The 20414-nt window shown below is 40.3% G+C and overlaps 1 protein-coding gene across 2 annotated transcripts in view; it reads left to right on the forward strand.

Annotated features, from left to right (window-relative positions):
* SLC9A9 (solute carrier family 9 member A9) overlaps positions 1-20414 on the forward strand; it is a 342765-nt gene that overhangs the window by 187879 nt on the left and 134472 nt on the right. For both annotated transcript variants that reach the window (XM_039488401.1, XM_039488400.1), the window contains exons 10-11: positions 14403-14516; positions 15998-16109. In XM_039488401.1, the coding sequence (XP_039344335.1) occupies positions 14403-14516; positions 15998-16109 (226 nt within the window). The remainder of the gene's footprint in view (positions 1-14402; positions 14517-15997; positions 16110-20414) is intronic.

Raw genomic sequence — 20414 nt, forward strand, 5'->3', positions numbered from 1 at the left:
ATGTGGGGCCACACACTATTATGCACTAATCATTGCTGTATGTTTTAACATGGTGCCATTACAGGGCAGAGATAAGGCTGTTTTGGTGCCTTACCTGTGCATTTCTATACTTTGACAATGTGGGTGTAATAAAGTCCTTGGTGGGTTAGGTAGTCTAGTGGTTAGCATTCCTGGTGCCCCCTCCCAGTGGGTTGGTCTTACAGTCCTGCTCCTCATCTGCTCAGATGTGTGGTGAGGATTACAGGTGGTTCAAGTCCCTTCTGTAGTGGGGGCAGTGCTAGGAGAACCCCAGCCTACCCACTCCACCAAGCTGAGACCCAGAGCTCTAGGAGGGCAACACATCTGGCCCCTAAAAGTGCCCTCCCTAGGTCACTTCCTCCCACTGCTTTCCTCTCTCAGCTTTCAGTCCCAGATAAGGTAAAAATACAATCAACTCATCAGCTCCAACCAGACTCAGCCCTCCTGGGGTTTCTCCAGCACCCTTGTCAGGAGCCTTTGGGGTAGGTCTGGCCTTCTGAGCTGGGTTGCTCCCTTTTCAATCTATTCTCCAGCTGGCGCATGCTCTGCAGAGCTGGAGGGGGAGGGCTACCTGGGCCCAGTACTGTCCTTTAACCCCTTCTGACTCTGTGTGGGGTTTGTAAACCCCATCACAGTAGGATTTTTTTTTAAGATTAACCTTAACTCTGAATTTCCTGGGTCTCTAATGCTTGTTTTGGGGGTAATTACAGCTTCTCTATATCCTTTTTACCATTAAATTGATATGTACACAATCTTAACTCCAGTTTAACATAGTTCTAATCAGGAAATTTATAACAAAGGTAAGAAAATGATTTTTTTAAATAATATGATCCTTAGCAGTGTCCCTTTAGGCATCAAATAGAGAAATTAGAGTCAAAGCCCAGAGAAGTGAAGGGAAATACTCCCCTTGACTCTAATGAGATTCAAATCATACCCTGCCGAGGCACATTGCAAATAAACTGGTACAATTAAAAAAACAAAACAACAACAGGATGCTTCGTTAAGGTTTAATTAAGTTATACATTTACCTGTTTTCCACTTGGTGCTTTGTTTGAAACACTGTCATCTTTTCATTACTGTGGCATGTGACTTCAGCAGATGGATTATCAGTGAACGATCTGATAACTGAATTAATTTCCAGAATTAAAGTATCTATTTTGTGTCTCAATATATGGTATGATATTTTGTTTCACCAGAACGCAAGAAGGTTATTAAGCAAACCTTGTTTTAATTATGAGCATATTATTAATAGGGTCCTTTATCATAGCTCTGCATCTCCTGAAACTTGCAGGATTATGTCTGTTTGTTTGTAATTGCTCCTACTGTGGGCAGCATTGTGTTATGTGTAATAGCTTAGATGGAGTTTTCTTGAATTATAGGAGGGATTTGCATTGTTTGTGTTTTGTTTGTAAAGGATTTTCAAGTATTTTTTCACAAATACGCACTTAGCTCACAGAAAACCGATCTCTGTTTTGGGGTTAGGATCTTTAAATGATATAGTCCTGAACTAAGACCTTATTAAAAGCTTGATTTTGAGGACTCTGCTCCCTCTGCAAATTGGAATTCTTTTCCATTAGACCTGAGAATCTTGGCACAGCATGATCCTTAAAGAAACTATTTTCAGAATTTTAGTTGTAGGATTTTTAAGTTTATGCAACTACTATATACGAAGGTCAAGTTTTGCAACTAGAAATATGGTCCGTACATCTCCACTTCTGCATTTTAGATGATCATTTGCCTGATTTCAAGAGCCAGATGCTAAAAGACTCAATAAATTGCTGATCTCTAGCAGAATCAGCTGGGTAAAAATGAGTATCCAAAAACCTAAAGCATTAGCCATCTTCCTATGCATCCATCCCAACATTGGTGTTGTACCACTGTTTCTTATATCATTTCTGGACATTCTGCCCTCAGAAGAGTTGGAGGGATATTTGAGAATGATAAGGCAGAAATACTGAACAGCTGACTGTGGCTAGTTCATCTCTAGTGATCTCTTCTGTGGAATTCAGTATGGATTAATAAGCCCATAAAAACTTTGGCTGATGTTTTCAAAAGCAAGTGCCTGAAACTGTATGTAGGCCTACAATAAGTGGTTTGATTTTCAAAAGCTGAGACTCCATGGCTCCAATTGACTTGGAGTAGCTAAATCTGGATTTAGGAACCTAAATTTGGGAATCTGGGATTTTTGGGTTTTTTTTTTTTATTTTTGTTTTTTAAACTTTAGTCATGGTGAGCCTGACACAGTGAGGTTCTGAGCACCTTCAGTTTCCCCTGCAGTTAAAGGGAATTGAGAGCCTTTGGCAACTTGCAAACAGACATTTAGCATATCCCCAAGGTCTGACAATGCCATTGCACAAAAGATATAAAAGCACATTGGCATAGCTACTTATGCCTCTTCTTCCAAAGCCACTTCTTTTCACGAGAGCCCAGGCAATAGCTTCTGCCATCCCAGAGATTATCTCTGCTCCAGAGTAGTTCCCATGGTGGAAGCAGCAAAATACCACAAAAGAGATGATTCTTTGACAGTTCTGTCTTTACTGAAATCAGAAAGTACTAGGATTCTTTAAAGTGCATTTTCACAAGAATTTCTGCTCAGATTACCTCAGATATAATCAAATGGAAAAATTCACATTGACTCCACTAAGGACAAGATTTCATGACCCAGTCTTTACAACTTGGCCTTTCTAAACCTCCACACCTTTTGTGGTTTGCCCAACATTAATTTTCACCTCTTTCTTCTCACATTATTTATCCACACACACTCAGCTTTTCACGTTTTTATATATATATATATATATATATATATATATATATATACACACACACACACACACACACACAGAGTATAAAATACACACATAATCAGGTCAATGACTTTCCTCTAATTCAGTAGCTGGCACTCTTCTCTTAGAGTTGGCACTGAATAAAAATAAAGCAATGTCTGAGAGCACTGTGTTATTGCAGGCACTCTTTCTTGGATGAGCGGAAACACTGAAAGTCCTCCTGACCATTCATGGTAGTTAAAGGTCCTGTCTGGCACTGGTCTCAAGTGTTGGACAGTTGAAGGGAGGAGTGAATCTGCATAGAAGGAAGCTGCAATTAAACATCATCTAGGAATTTATTTATGTAGAACATGCACAATATGTTGGGTCCTGCAGTAAAGAGAAATTGCATGGGGACTGAAATCTTATAATCATGGCATACGGGCAACAAGTAATTTTTTGCAGTCCTGCTTCCTGTCAGAAAGCATGTCATTCATTTTAAAAGAAAATATAGTATGAGATTCTTAAGATTTTTTTATTTCCCTGATAAGCTCAGGGCCCTTTTATTGGATTCCAGCTCCTAATATTTCAAAGACTGTCTAAATTAATATCTTTCAAACACCCAAAACTTGGCAAGGAATGAAAATTGTTTTTGAACTTGCTTCAAGAATTAATATTAGAGAATAGAGGTTTTTTCCTCTCAACAAATTGAAGTTGAATACATTGTATTCAGTCTCCTTAGAAATGGAATTGATCGCTGGAGGTTAGTACTAGCATGGCAAGTCACAGGAAAACGTTGTGTGGGGGGTGAAGAGAGATGAGATTGATTTGTTGTTTTGCTTTTAAAACATCAGCAACAATCTGTTCCTCTAATACTAACGTAAATGCAAAAGTACAAAAGGTAAATATATTAGTTCATTGTGACTTTAAGGACAATTGGATTGCAGAGATGATATTACTATTTTTCATTGAGCAGAAGGAGAGCAGTTGAGTCACACCATTCAGTCTCCTTTGTTAGCTATGTGGCACAACAAACTGAAATTGACTTCAGCAAAGTCACACATTTTCTTCCTTTTGGCAGAATGTTTTTTTAAAAAGATTATTCTTTATAGCTCTTGTCAAAATTCAGGGTAACTGCACCTGTATTTCCTATTAGTGGCCCAGAAAGGGCACCCACTCTCAGGTTCCAGCTGCCAGCTATTGTCTCTCTTGGGTGGAGACCTGCATCCCCTTTCCCTTTTGACCAGGGTATCCTGGCTGCATGATTCCCTGTCTTCATTGTGTATTTCCCAGCACAGACCAGTTGCCCAAAGATACCTGCTTGCTTTCTCTTCAGAGACAGATAACAGGTGTATTTGCTATACTTATAAGGTACCACACAGGATTTCCTATGCACACCTACTTTATTCTTAAGGTAAAAAGCACTACAGAGAAAATGTATTAAAAGCAATAAAATAACCTATATACATGCTAATAAGCTTACTAGTGTTAACCCCAACCCCAAACCTAACATGGATTCTGGCAGGATCAGTCCTTCAAACCCCCACTTTCAGGGATTCCTTGTGGTTACCACTGCATCACAGCTTCAGCTCAGAACAAGCACAATCATGACATAAAGGGCAATTTGAATATATGATTATGGGGTCTTTGATCTGGAGTTTCCAGGAGTGGCTATTGTAGATATTGAGTCTCTCTCCCCAAGGAGTTGTGATGGGTTCAATCACAGAAACCCCCTTGGGACTGTCACCTGATGTGCTGAGACTACCTCTGAGCCAGTTTTCTCTGCTAGTTTGGGCCTCCAGAGCCCTGCCTTGTTGAGCCAGACATGCCAGTCTGCTCCAACACAGACCCAGGGTCTGAACCACATGCCCCAAAGCTGCAGACTTAACTGAAAACAGCTTAAGAAGTGCTCCTGTCTCCAGCACCCAGACACCCTGCTCCCAGTGGAATCCAAACCCCAAATGAATCCGTTTTACTCTGTATAAAGCTTATACAGGGTAAACTCATAAATTGTCCGCCCTCTATAACACTGATAGAGAGATATGCACAGCTATTTGCTCCCCTGGGTATTAATTACTTACTCTGGTTAATTAATAAGAAAAAGTGATTTTATTAAGTATAAAAAGTAGAATTTAAGTGGTTTCAAGTAATAACAGACAGAAAAAAGTAAGTTACTAAGCAAAATAAAACAAAACACTCAAGTCTAAGCCTAATACGTTTAAGAAACTGAATACAGGTAAATCTCACCCTCAGAGACGTGCCAATAAGCTTCTTTCACAGATTAGACTCCTTTCTAGTCTGGGCCCAATCCTTTCCCCTGGTACAGTCCTTGTTCTAGATCAGATGGTGGCTAGGGGATTTTTCATGACTGCAGCCCCCTTTGTTCTGTTCCACCCCCTTATATAGCTTTGGAACAAGGCGGGAATCTTTTGTCTTTCTGGGTCCCCAGCCATCCTTCTACATGGAAAAGCACCAGGTTTAAGATGGATTCCAGTACCAGGTGACATGGTCACATGTCCCGTGAGACTCCAAGCCTCCATTCTTCCTGGCCTGACTCACAGGAAGGCTTGCAAGTAAACAGAGCCATTTACAACCAATTGTCCTAGTTGATGGGAGCCATCAAGATTCCAAACTACCATTAATAGTCCACACTTTGCATAATTACAATAGGACCTCAGAGTTATATTTCATATTTCTAGTTTCAGGTACAAGAATGATACATTTATACAAATAGGATGACCACACTCAGGAGATTATAAGCTTTGTAGTGATACCTTACAAGAGACCTTTTGCATGAAGCATATTCCAGTTGCATTATATTCACACTCATTAGCATATTTTCATAAAATCATATGGAGTGCAATGTCACAGGTGTATCTTCAAAAGGTTGGCTTCCAGAGGAGAATTTGCATTCCCCTCAGTCAAGATACTTATGAGGAAATCCACTTTACACATAATGTTCTAAAAAGACCTCTGAACTCCCTAATACCTTCCAGAGATTTCATTAATCTTCTCTTCCTGCTAAAGAAGTCCCATGCAATCTCACAATAGAACACAGACATTTGCATTTCTAATACAATGTACCCCAAGGGTATTAACTGTAATTCAATAAGGTTTAGGTTAATTCAATAAGCTTCATTCTGGATATTACAGGATATTGTCAGTCTGCCACAGCTCTCAGCTATCAGTCTATGGCCTGCCCAAACCCCAGCCATTTCCCTCTGGCTTGCTGCACCAACTGCCTGCCCCAGGTGGCTAACTTCCCAAAAGACATACCCTTCTGGATGTCTAAGAACAGAATATTCTAATTAAAACCCTAGTTTTAATGATGTCATAATTATGTTGTGGTTTTGTTATTACTGTTGTCTGTTAATATATAGTTTGTTTCTAATTTCAAATGTTTTAACCCTACTCATCACCATCTTCTGCTCACAAGGGGCTTCCATTACAATTACTGTCCCCCTGTCAGTCAGTGAAACAACATTAAAGTATGTCACTACTTCGGATAGTTCCAAGATAATGCCAAAATATGCTCATTCCACTGCCACAACAAGCCTCTGGCTGGTCAATGGATTTTCCTTTAAATCCATCCAAGGTAGTTATTAGTTACTGTCCATCTAGTCAAACAGGTTCACCCTCAGATTCTGAAGTGAGTAACTAATTCAATAAAACAGAAGAACAACAAAATTATTTTTAAAAGTTAGTTAACAATATGATTAGGATTGTCAGACTGATTCAGTTAAAATATAAAACCAGCCCAAACTTCCACCCCATCTATCCCATACAAACCAAACACTTTTAGAAGTTCAGAACAGGCTTATTTTTTTAACTGTTTTATCTCTCAGTTCTTCATTGAGTTGGGTTTCGGACTGGAATTAGAAGAACTGAAAACCCCAGTGAAAGTTTCCCTGGATGACATTCCCATGCAATATCAGAAATCTCAACACAGAGCAAGAGATTTAGAGCAGTCTTGGAGAGGGTTAAATTAGCCACCCAGTTTTAGATGTATTTCCCTCCCCTCATTATTATGTTGCTCTCTTCCACTACACCAAAATCCTGGTTCTTCAGGGTTCATTTATCGGTCAATTTGATACAAAAAGAGAAAAGAAATGTGAGTTTTTCATTTGTGTCATATGTACAGACCTAAGGAAAGGCACTGGTGTTTCACTTTGCCTAATATATATTAGTCACTTTGTTTATACTACATTAGGTCATTCAACCTAATGCAGGTAGAAATATAGGCCTCTCACTTGGGTCTAAACTCATAAGGTGCTTTTGTGCTTCCAGTATTTACTTGATTACTTTCAGAATTTGCAACAGTACTATTCAAGTGGTCCTAGTTCTTCTTCTTTCTCCTCATTATTGTTAAGGTAGCCTGGAAAGGAGACAAAAATGTTATTCTGCCATTCCTTCCCTCCCCCTTCTTTATGAGAGTTAAAGAAAACCTGACAGGGTGTTTTTCATCAGCACTTTTTATTACCTTACCAACATTAGGAATAGAAAATCTTCTCTTAACTGGTTTCACTGAGGAACTCCATGGAGGACTAGAAAGCTGGAGTGGGATGTCTCATCCCTCAGTTTTAGGGCATTTGAAGTTTTTCTTCAAAGTGTTTGTCGGGTTTTTTACTGTTCATTTTTGGAATGAGAGGAAACTTCATCTTTGCAGTCACTGTACTTTCAGTATTATTTGTCCTGTACCAAAGTGCCTAGGAACCTGAGGTGCCTAGACTCTGGGACTCTAGGCACTTCTATCAAATAGTTATAAATTGAAATAATTCAGTCAATGAGGAATGAAATAATCAGACTCCCTAGAACTCCAGATTCAAATGCCAGCAGAGTTGACTCAGCCTCTCATCTCAGTATCATACACTTTACTTTCTGGTCTTTTGGGTGGCACCTTAAAATGCTAGGACCATTCTTTTCAAAACTTGGGTGCCTAAATCGAGGTGCCAGAGTCCATATTCAGGCACCTAAATAGGAGTGACAAGTAAGTTTTTCAGAGATGCTAAGATACTACTCTCCATGACTACCCTGGGAGCTGCAATTGCTCAGGACCTCTGAAAATCAAGCCACATACTGAGGGATTTAAATAAAAATGTAAGTGCCTAACTTCAGACAATCCCAGCTGAAAATTTTGCTTTTAACATCCTTTCTGCTCTGCAAGAGCATTCAAGGTCCCATGGCTTTTCAAATGGAAGTAGGGGTTTACCTTGATGTCCGTGGCCAAAGTATCCTCTCCTGTTACTAGCCAGTTGTGCACCTAGCTGCCTTCATCCTCCATTTCACTGGTGCTGTGTGAATTGATGGGGGATGAACAGCGCTGTAAAAATTCAAAATATTTTTGGCTGTTCCTCTACCTTCCTGTTGCTCCTGTGTCTCTTTTCTTTTCTTTTTTCCCCCTTCCTCCTACTTCCTCACCGTGTCTTAGGAATCCTATAAAACTCTGCTCCAGGAAGAGGAAGAAAGTTAGTTGCACTGTGCATAAACATGATAGGGGTTAAATCCTGGCCATATTGAAGTCAAAACAGCCATTGACATCCATACTGCCAACATTTCATTCCAGGATTTTAAATACCTTAGACTGTGAGAGTCTAACTCTCTTGGGTTTGTTTTAAAGTTTGCAGTTCCTAAATAAGCTGGGAAATTAAAATCAGCACCATATTAAAAAAACAAAGGCCTATCTTCTCATATAAATTCTCATTATTTATAGTGCTGTCAAGTGATTAAAAAAATGAAGGGGCATACGAATGTTTAGCATCTCTGGCACATAAATACCTTTCAACTCCAGCTACACAAGTGCCATGCAAATGCCTGTTCTCACTTTCAGGTGACATTGTAAATAAGAAGCAGGCAACAGTATCGCCCGTAAATGTAAACAAGCTTGTTTGTCTTAGTGATTGGCTGAACAAGAAGTAGGACTGAGTGGACGTTAGGCTCTAAAGTTTTACATTGTTTTGTTTTTGAGTGCAGTTATGTAACAACAACAAAAATCTACATTTGTAAGTTGCACTTTCACGACAAAGAGATTGCACTACAGTACTTGTATGAAGTGAATTGAAAAATACTATTTATTTTATCATTTTTACAGTGCAAATATTTGTAATAAAAATAATATAAAGTGAGTACTGTACACTTTGTATTCTGTGTTGTATAGAAATCAATAGATTTGAAAATGCAGAAAAACATGCAAAAATATTTAATACATTTCAATTGGTATTCTATTGTTTGTACGATTTATTGTGATTAATTTTTTTAATCGTGCTTTTTTTTTAGTTAATTGCATGAGTTAACTGCGATTAATCAACAGCCCTAGTTATTTATGCATGATTCTTACTGCTAAGCAGCTTACCCTAGAAATGAAGAGCTTTACACGACTATGTTGTAAGGATTCATTATTCTTTACATTTTGCCCCATAGTATCAAGGTTTGCAGGCTATGGCTTCAAATTTAAATCTGCTTTCTGTGATTTTGAAGCCTCTAACTGAAAGAGAGAATAAGTAAAGTGATTAGAATGTAATAGAGGTATTCCAGAAACCTACAAAAATAGTAGTAGTCTTTATTCACTGTATTTTAATTTAAAACAGTCAGGCATAAGTAACAAAGAGTCCTGTGGCACCTTTTAGACGAATAGACATATTGGAGCACAAGCTTTCATTGGTGAATACCCACTTTGTCAGACTCATGTGGGATAAGTAGTTTTCATCAACTATTGATTTATCAGTATTCTTAATTTCATGATAGCTTGTTCTAATTAAATAACATTCAAATGTCATAAATTTTATATCCCTCACTTAACATTGACTGCAGGGGTTTTTAATGGCTCTCTCGCACCTTCAAATCTCTCATGATACTCAGTACAATCAATATTGTTCCCCTGGTTGATGTTGGATTATTGAAGTGCTTTCTGTCCTACTTTGATGTCATGCAGAAATGTAGACCCTTGAGATTTAACCCATAGAGAGCTGGCATTTTTCCAAATAGCTAGCTACATCAATGCAGCAAGAGAATGCTTACTGGTACCTACAATACTTTGGGGTTAATATAGAATGTTTAAGTATTTAATGGAGAACTACTTTTTATTGGCATAAAGAAAATAATATTGGTAGGGAAAATTTTTATGCTCAATCTCTGTTAACATTCATGGTTTACAAAGGCTCGTCAGAAAAAAAAAAAGTGCACAGAATGCACTTCCATTGGGGGGAGGGATAGCTCAGTGGTTTGAGCATTAGCCTGCTAAACCCAGGGTTGTGAGGTCAATCCTTGAGGGGGCCACTTAGGGATCTGGGGCAAAAATTGGTCCTGCTAGTGAAGGCAGGGGGCTGGACTCTATGACCTTTCAAGGTCCCTTCCAGTTCTAGGAGATTGGTAATCTCCAATTATTACCTTATGGCAGAAACAGTTTAAACACACAGGAGAGTGCTATCTATTGCTAGACTGCTTATTCATTTTAAACAAGTAACTTTAAACAATCACTTTTAAAGCTGTCTTTCCTGGGAAGTCTCATTGGCCTGGAGGATGTCCAGACAGAGCATGGTTTACCGAACTAAAGCTTAAATCAGATGTGCAGGCTGCTGATGCACTGCTGCTATTGTAATTTACTATTCAATAAAAAACGTTGGCATCCTAAGATACGCTGGAGTTATTTCAAATTTTACATGGGTGATTTATTGGGGTTGTTACCTTTATATCTGTAAAACCTCTTTAACAGGTCTATAAATTTTGCAGAAGGGTAAGTGTGGGAGATTGTAAACTAGATGTTTTGATTTAATGCAGAGAAAATGTGTTGTTTCTACCAGGTATCTTCATTACATTGAAATGAGCCCAAGCATAATTATGTGGTAACCTCAAGGAAACTGCTGATGTTTTACAAGCACTTTTTTAAGGGCTAATTTGGTTTATACTGTGGGGAAGAAAAAATGTATGCGCACTTCTTTGAGAATGACTTCATTTGAACCAACTAATTCCTGCAAACACAATAATGCCCTGGACTCTAATCCTGAATGCACTTACACATGCATAATTTTACTCACCTGAGTCATCCCTTTGATATCAAAGGGGCTTCTCAGGCAAGCAAAGTTAGGCATGTGCATGCTCATAGGATCAGGACCTTAGTGCTCAATGAGGAGGGAAATTTTGAAAAGGGCCACTCTTGGAATCAGCCTAGATGTAGGCACATGATCATGGGTGCTCAAACAAAAAGGGGTATTTTCAAAGCTAACTGTGGCTGGTGCTGCGGTTGTTAAAATTTGCTGGAGGTCCCTCAGTGTGCAAGGAGATTACAAACTTATGCAGAAGATGACCACTAGGGTTGCCATCTTTCTAATTGCTGGTAACTGGACCCCCAAAGGCCCCACACTCTTCGCCTCTTCCCCCCAAGGCCCTGCCCCCTGTTGCTGGCTCCTCTCCCCTTTTTCTCTCATTGCTCGCTGGATCGTCTCCACCTCCCTCCCTCCCACCAGCTGGGCTCCCTCCCTCCCTCCGGTGCTGGGACAGGAGCTGCTGAACCCTGACAAGCAGCCTGCCTGCAGGTAGGAGGTTGCCCTGGCTGAGTCGGGGCTGATGCAGGCTAATGACCTGTCTCCTACCCTCCCTGCCCCTCACAGTAACCAGACTTTTGGTGTCCGGTCAGTACATCTAACCGGACACTGCCAGGTTCCCTTTTTGACTAGACTTTCCAGTTGAAAACTGGGCACCTAGCAACCCTAATGAGTACAGGGTAATGAAATGTTCAAAATCTTTCTGCTTTTGTATGGTTTGGTTTCTGCTGCCTTCTGGTCCCCATTTCAAGATGTCATCAACACAGCCCACCTCTAAGATAGCTGCATACACAGCAGCTATCCTTTCATGTGGGATCTAGGCCAGTTCCACACAGAACAAGTACTCCTCCGGTTTCAGATGTGAAGAAAAGCTCCTTAACTGGAATAGGGATGAAGATGGGGAATGGGGGAGCATGGATTCCACACACTCTGTATAACTCCTATAGAGAGTGCTCTTTGAGATCTGTACTCAGCTGTGGCAGGAGAGGAATGTGAAGCATATAGTTATAGTGGGTGGGAAAGTGTGGCAGCACAAATGCTGGATGGGATAAAGTTAGTATGTACCACGCTCTCTCTGGGCACCCTCCAGGCCAATAGACTTCCCAGGAAAGACTGCTTTAAAAGTGGTTGTTTAAAGTTACTTGTTTTAAAAAAATAAGCAGCCTAGTAAAAGACAGCACTCTCCTGTGTGTTTAAACTGTTTTCACCATGAAAACGCATCCTACCATTGCAAGCTGTCAGACTTGACAGATCATTGGCCTGATTTTTATCATTGTTTATTACTGAATAGTATATAGGACCATGGTGCTTTACAGGGATGCAGGAAGAGGCTGAGGGAAGGCCAGGGTGAAGACAATGTGAGTACGTTGTGACATGGGATGCTAACAGACACAGTAAAGAGCCACATGGATTTCTTTAAAACTGCCCATAATACCATAGCTCCTAAAGTACCTTGAATCAGGGAGAAACATAGTGGATGTTGTCAGGAAAGGAGGTGAAGTCATAGCAGAAAGCCTGACAGATGTCATGGAACTGAGTGGAAAATGAATCCTGAACTGTCTCCAGACAAGCAGCCCTGGACTGAACAAAGAGGGCTTGGAAATAAGAGGTGAGAGGTCAGAGAGATTTAGGCTGGTAAGAACCTTGAGGGCAACAGTGAGGAGCTTGAATTTAAACTGGAAGGCAACTGGGAAGGAATTTTAGGAGGTGTTGAACTGATCTGGTTTTAGCAAAGCCTATTTGCCTTCATAAAAATATAGGACAATGGAGTGGCTGATGGGAGTTTGGTTACCACATAAAGGTTAATTTAACTTCAGAAATCATGTTTGTCAAATACAGCAATAATTGATCATTTGTCTTTAAACTGTGAATGGTTTTTAGCAAACAGGGAGTGCAAGTATCATTGCATTGAAACACAAGGCTGCCCTCCTCTCATCCCAACAGCTAAGCTAAATTTCAGAATATGAATCCTGTGATGAAGTTCATAAATAAAATATCAGGGAAAATGAGGTACATAACAGAGCTCTGTCCCGAAGAGAAGCAGAATCAGATCCCCCAAAGAAATGAAAGAATGAAGGTAAATAAAAGTGATGGGTCTGGGCCATAGAGTTTTGCTATGGATCCAAACTCTTCCAGTGCCTGGGGTTTTTTAGACTCAGAGTTTGGATTTGGCCCCATCTCCAGTTTTTTGCTATTGAAATTCACTCTGACCAAAGCGCAGAGGTTTCTCATTGTCCTATTACAAGATGTACTCTCTATTATATGGGCGTGACAATATTTGCTTGAAGGATGCAGCACTGAATATGGAACACAGAATGTGTGCTCAGTATAATTGATGGCGCTGCCACTGCATGCAAAACTATCTTGCATCATGGCACTGCATTATATTGGTCTTTACCTCCAATATTTGTTTTAAATTGTTTTGCCTTTGTTAGTCCTCACTAACTGGGTAGTTGATATTTATTTTTAGCCCCACAAACATATTACAAAAAACACATAAATCCCAATGAGGCTGTAAAGAGTAATGTATCCATAGTAACAAGCTTAGTAGAGTGGATTTATATATGTTTGTATGCAGAATTTACAAACTTAGGCCCTGATTCTGCATTGGATTTGCTAGCACTGACTCCCAAGCCCACTCTGAGTCCCACTGGCCTCAATAGGTTTCTGCACTGAAGAAGACGGGCGTGTAAAGTTCTCTGCGTCTGTACTCTGTTGTTGCTTTGGGGATACTGTCTATAGTTTCTCCAGGTATGGAAGCAGACTGAAGATTTATGTTTTATATTTTCCCTTTAAAGCTAATTGTCTCCTGAGGATCATCCCCTCAAGACAAATAGATTTATTGGTCTGTTTCACAGAAGAAACCCTGTTATAACAATTAAATTATTTGCCATTCTTGTGTAACATGTTTAAATGATTCCTTAAATAGATTGGTTTGAAATGAGAATTTGACTGCTGTGTCCAAATGGTCCAATTTACAAGACTCTTGAGGTTTTATCATAGGTAATCTTTTTTTTTTTTTAGTTCTTCTTAAAAAATCACACTTCTGTCTGAAATTTTATTGCCACAAGTAATACCTATGATTGCTCTAACTGAATGAGATTAGGGAGAAAGTTGTGTGTGTGCGTGTGCATGCGTGCACACATTTGACTGCACTTTATGCATAGTCAGTTTCACTGTATTCACTTGAATAGTCAAGGGTCCAATTCAGTTCCCGTTGAAGCCAGTGTAAAATGAAGTGTCGTGCTTCCATTGCCTTCAGTGGAGTTGGACTGAGACTTCAGTCAGCCAGTTTTTCCTTGTTTGCGTGGGACTTTCATATGGCAATGAAGGGGAGGAAAACATGTAAAAATACAAGAAAAGGTCATTGTAAAACTACAACCATTGCCACGGAAACTCAGCAAATAGTGTAATAACAAACTATTTTCATAGTTTAGTGAAACTCTTCAGAAAGACTGGATTTCACGTTGTCAGTGTCCCTGTAATCTAATGTGCCTGTTTTCCAAGTTAATGTAGACTCTGTAACAAACACCAGCCAGTTACAGACACGAGTCATAATAATGGTTTTTGTTTCTCTTTGTTTCAGTTGTTCGAGTTCATGAATTTCTTGGCTGAGAATGTCATCTTCTGTTACATGGGGCTTGCACTATTCACATTCCAAAATCATATATTTAATGCTCTCTTTATATTTGGGGCATTTGTATCCTTTGCTTTTGGAATCTTCAACAATGACTATTTGGGGTGAAAAAAATAAAATAAAGTAAACAAAAGTCTTTTTAAAATGCTAAAAAAAATTCTTTGTAGTTCAAATTGAAGAGGAAGGCGGGCAATTGGCTTTGTTTTAATATGTACATTTCAGTAACTCTCTTAACAGACCTAAGGAGATGATTTGTTGGCGTGCACTGTAACATTTTGCAGACCTGTTGCAGTGTGCAAAGATTAAGGCAAATCTCTCATTTCTTATATTCTTTTTACATACATAGAACTACCACTGATGTTGATGTCATATAGGCCAAGACATGGAGGTTTTGCCCTTAATTCTTTCATGTTTCCTCAGTGCTAGGTACCAGTCTGGAATGCCACACAATGACTCCTTTCTGCCCCACCTACCCCGAACAAAAGCCCTTTGCTTGTCACTTTTTGATGAATTGCAGTAACTTCACAAGCAGGGACTTTAGTGCTTGCTTGATTGCATTCACTTTTATATGTAACTTCCAAATTGATATTAAAAGCCAAATTATGACTCCCCTAGTACAGGTTATTTTAGAGGGCAGAAAGGCCTCAAGGAGTCTGGTACCCCTATAACTACACAGAGGCAAGTATAATATGACTGCCCCGAACATAAGCAATGGAGGACTGCTACAGCTGACAGCAGCAAAGGGACTATGACCAATGATGCTCTCTTGTTGTGGGCCAAGAAGCGGGTGCAAGGCTATGCTAGATTGACATACAGGGGCTATGTGATCTACAAGTGTAGTAACTGCTGTTGATGTGTGTGCTCTCCCAAGCCCCCAATGGCACTGTGCCTGCTCCTGGACTCTGCAGGCATAATGCTTCCAGACACTCAGGTGCATCACCTCCTCTTTCATCCACAGCATGTCTCAGGCTCTTACAGCCATAAATGAGCCCTAGGATTCACAAGGTGGGAGTAGGAAGGAACCTCTTTATAGCAAGGTTTCTATATAGAATTAGTTATGATTTTTTGGTCCTGATTTTTCTAAAATAGCTATTCAAGAAACACAGAAGGATAATATAAAAATCCCTTTCTAAAGTCTACAAAAGAAAAAAAAGAAAGAGGTGAAGGTAAAGATATAGCCCACATGAACTGTGAGGAAATAAGAGCATAATCATGCCCAAAAGTACATCTATCCTTCCTAAATTGCCGTTGAAGGAGATAATGCCATTTCCGTTGGAATAATTTATAGTGTGCATTTTACTGAAGGGCTGAAGATGTAGTCATACGTGATGAGTCAATGCACAGTGAGTGAAGTGACGTATAGGATAAGGAGCTCAAAACTAAGATGTTTGGAGAGAGCCAAACTCTGCCCTTCCATGGGTTCATAATGAAAATGTGGCTGGATATCTAAAATTATGCTCAGACATTTAATATTGTGTTTATTAGCTCAGTTTTCCTGTTTCTCCCCCACCATTTTCCTCAGCATCTCACATTTAACAATATAGGTGGCAATTTTCATAGCAAGAGCATGTAACATATATCCACTTTCTTTCATTCTGAATTTGGGTCGAAAACAAAAGATTCCCTGGAACTTTCAACACATGATGATGTTTTCAGGTAAGTGCCACTGTACTTTTGTATCTACATTTTCTAACACCTGACATAGAATAAAGACAGAGAAAGTTATTTTCTGGCAAGGAGACAAAAGGTCTAGATATGCACGTGCAGGCTGAGCCAAGGCCCATTGAAGTCAATGGACAGACTTTGGATAGTTCCAGGATCATTTAGGTGCTTCTGTGTAAATGTGTATTAATGACTTTAGTTATCTATAAATCAGAATAATGTTAGAAACACATTGCTTAGGTTACCTATCTCAAAACTCATTGTCCATCCCCATCCCGCAACATCCTTTCCTATTTTGGGAATATTTTGTCCAAACTACTCCTGGTAGCATGCGTACGTTACACGCAAGGAAATTAATTTCCTGTACTGTAGCTTTCTGAAGGTGGTTGGTATTCTTCATAGATACCCACTCACCAATCATGTGGCCTCCCACAACTCTCCCTAACTTAAAGATCATTTTTACTCTGAAAAGTGACTGAAAATAACAGCTTTTTATTCAATAGGCCTGCTCCTTCTACGGATTCAGTTTATCTGATTGCTTTACTTACTAAACAAAAGTTGTACTGATTTTAATTCCTATTAGTACTGCAGAACCAAAGCAGCCCTGGAGAGGGTGCTGAATTCTATTCTGGTTTGTGCATCATCCACAAATTTGTTAAATCCCAACTGCAATCTCTTTATTCCCAGACATACATGAGGCAGAAATATCACAGCTTGACTCTTGGATTCTAGGGAAGGTTTGTAGGATTGGCAGTTAGAACAAAAAAACATTTTCCATTTGTTAAATGAGCTCATTTGACCATTGAGGGAGATGAATATGGAACCCACAGCCATTTTTGCAAAGTTGCTTTCCAGAGTGAAACCATACCCCAGACAAGTTTCTGAAACGTTCTTCCAAAGCAGAGAGGAAGTCAGAGCCACTGTCTTCCTTTTTCTCATATAAATTTTATTGCATAATTTTGCTTGGTCAGCCCTGGATATGAAGTGTTCTATTTGTCCACAAAACAGAACAGAAGTAGCTATAATGCACACTTCCCCATCCATTGGTCTCATTTCTGACTTGAAAGAACTGCGCCTTTAGGGGAGCGATGTTAGTTCATTTCCATGTCCATTCATCCTTTTCACTAAAATTACCAATGATATTGCCAATTAATACTAGATGGATGCGGGGGAGGGGCAGGTTGTGATGTAGACACTTATCCATTAGGATTTGGATTTCAGACCACCTGTTCATTTCAAATAGACAGCGATGTGGCAATTATATGGTGACAGTTTCTGTTAGCTAGCATCCTGAGCTGGATTCATTTCAGCACTATAGAGATGAAAGTCTCCATATCTGGTTAATCACCAATCTCCTGACCCATGTAGTCCCTTGGCTCTTGTAAATTTCTATTTCTGGATCCCATTTTCCCCTTGATTTTTCTTTGAAAGCAGGGTATGGATTGAAGGATTTTAGAATACTAACTTTTTCTTCATCTTTCACTTTTCTTATTTTGTCCGACCCAGTCTCACATTCCACAGAACCAGAAGTGGAAAGGTCATCTGCAGCCAACAACTAAGAGTGAGAACTTGTGCATTCAGTTTCACGTTTCAACTAATATCTGTCAGCAGAGAAATGAAAATGCCAATATTTAAAGCTCCCAATATATGCAGTACTTTATTTAAAAAACAATCAGAATGCGAATTCTTAACAGTCTTTATACTAAAACATTTTATTTCATTAAGATACAAATGTTTTCATAAAAGCAAATGACATTCTGCGAATAGGGCAGTAACACTGATTAACTGCATTTCTCACATGCTTCTCACGCTGCCTTAAGCTTAATGCATCACAACACTCTCAAGGCATTCGGGTTTCCAGTATAATTGTACCTCTGATATGTGTTAACAACTATAGCCCACAGTCACCTAGCGTCTTCACATACAGAATAAACAGTATATACTGAGTACAGCTGTATACAGAGAAAATGATGATTTCAAGAAAGGCAAGCACATTTTTAAGGCTTGGTCTACACTGGGGAGAGGGGGGGTTCGAACTAAGGTACGCAAGTTCAGCTACGCGAATAGCGTAGCTGAACTCGAAGTACCTTAGTTAGAAGTACTTACCCGTCCTCACGGCGCGGGATCGAAGTCCGCGGCTCCCCCGTCGACTCTGCCACCGCCGTTCGCGGTGGTGGAGTTCCGGAGTCGACGGGAGCGCGTTCGGAGTTCGATATATTGTGTCTAGATGAGACGTGATATATCGAACTCCGAGAAGTCGATCGCTACCCGCCAACCTGGGCGGGTAGTATGGACGTACCCTAAGTCGAGTAAACCAGGGTAGAGTTTGGCTCCAGAAGGTACAGATGCATTTTCTAACTAAAAGGTCTTCATACCTTCTCCAGTGATTGCACTCGATGGTGTATAGAACTAAACTTAATTTTTGGCAGTGTCAGTTCTTCTCAATTTAACTCAAGGAGCTCATGAGGGGAACTGTAATGAATTCTGCAAAGCCTCATAAACCAAAGAGTAGATACAGGAGACTTTTTTTTTTTTTTAAACCACTTACCACCAAATTTATCCAGACTTTATAATGGCCTATAATGGAGTATACACAGGGCTGGCTCCAGCGTTTTTTGCTGCCCCAAGAGGCGGGGGAAAAAAATAAATGAAGCCGCGATCGGTACTTCTACCGCTACCACTGAGGGACCCGCTGCCAAAGAGCCAGACGTGCCGCCCCTTTCTGTTGGCTGCCCCAAGCCCCTGCCTGCTGCGCTGGTGCTTGGAGCCGGCCCTGAGTATACAAACCCCACACTGGGCTGGAAGAGGTTAAATAACAATACTGGGTCCAGCTTGCCCTGTCCTCCAGTCCTGCAGAGCATGTTCCAACTGGGCAGGGTTGAAAAGGGAGCAACCCAGCTGAGAAGGGAGAGGCTGAGAAGGAGGACAGACCTACCCTGAGGCTCCTGGCAGATGGGCAGGAGAAGCCTCTCTGGGGGAATAGGACTATATGCTAAGCCTGGTTGGGGTTGACAGTTTGGTTTATTTTTCTTTTACCTTGTTTGGGACCAGAAACAGAGGGAGGAAAACAATGGTCGGAAGTGACCCAGTTGTAACCGCCTGTCTTTTTCCAAGATCTCTATTCATCTCTAGCTGTGCTTTCCTGTTTTTCCCAATTTGTGATTTAGCCAGTGGGATGCTCTCTGCAAAGGTATATAGTTCTAGCTTCTTCTGATCTTTAATCTTATTTATTTTGCTTCCTTTTCTATCCCTAATTCCCTTACCTGAAATAAGCAAACAGAAAATAACAAAGCAGTAACCACTTTGTCTGTTCTCCAGCCACCACACTTAGAACTCACTACTAGTACCTCAAAGCAATCAGCTGTGCACAGATCTTGCTTGACTATGCCACTGTGACGGGTTGGATCACAGAAACCCCCTTGAGAGTTGCCAACTGATGTGCCAAGACTACCTCTGCTCCTGTTTTCCCTGCCAGCTCAGGACTCCAGCACCCTGTCTTGCTGAGCCAGACATTCCCATCTGCTCCAACAAAGACCCAGGGTCTGAATTACTTGCCCCAAAGCTGCAGGTTTACCTGAAAACAGCTCACAGAAGTGTGCTTGTCTTTAGCACTCAGATGCCCAACTCCCAATGGGGTCTAAACCCAAATAAATCCATTTTATCGTGTATAAAGCTTATGCAGGGTAAACTCAAATTGTTCACCCTCTATGACACTGATAGAGAGATATGCACAGTTGTTTGCTCCCCAGGTATTATTAATTAACTCAGTATGTATTAAGTAAAAAGTCATTTTATTAAATACAGAAAGTAGGATTTAAGTGGTTCCAAGTAGTAACAGACAGAACAAAGTAAGTCACCAAGCAAAATAAAACAAAATGTGCAAATCTATGTCTAATCAAACTGAATACAGATAATCTCACCCTCAGAAATGCTTCAGTAAGTTTTTCCTCAGACTGGACCCCTTCCAGGCCTGGGCACAATTCTTTCCCCTAGTACAGCTCTTGTCCCAGCTCAGGTGGTAGCTAGGGGGATTCTTCATGGTGGCTCCTCTCCCCCTTTGTTCTCTTCCACCTTTTATATATCTTTTGCATAAGGCAGGAATCTTTTTGTCCCTCTCTGAGTAACCACCCCCTCCTTCTCAATGGAAAGGCACCAGGTTAAAGATGGCTTCCAGTTCAGGTGACATGATCACATATCACTGCAAGACTTCATTACCCACTTGCCAGTACACAGGTATACAGGAAGACTTACAGGTAAAACACAGCCATTTGCAAACAATGGTCCTAGTTAATGGGAGTC

This window comes from Mauremys reevesii, linkage group 9 (assembly GCF_016161935.1).
Source record: "Mauremys reevesii isolate NIE-2019 linkage group 9, ASM1616193v1, whole genome shotgun sequence".
In the NCBI taxonomy this organism is placed as follows: Eukaryota; Metazoa; Chordata; order Testudines; family Geoemydidae; genus Mauremys; species Mauremys reevesii.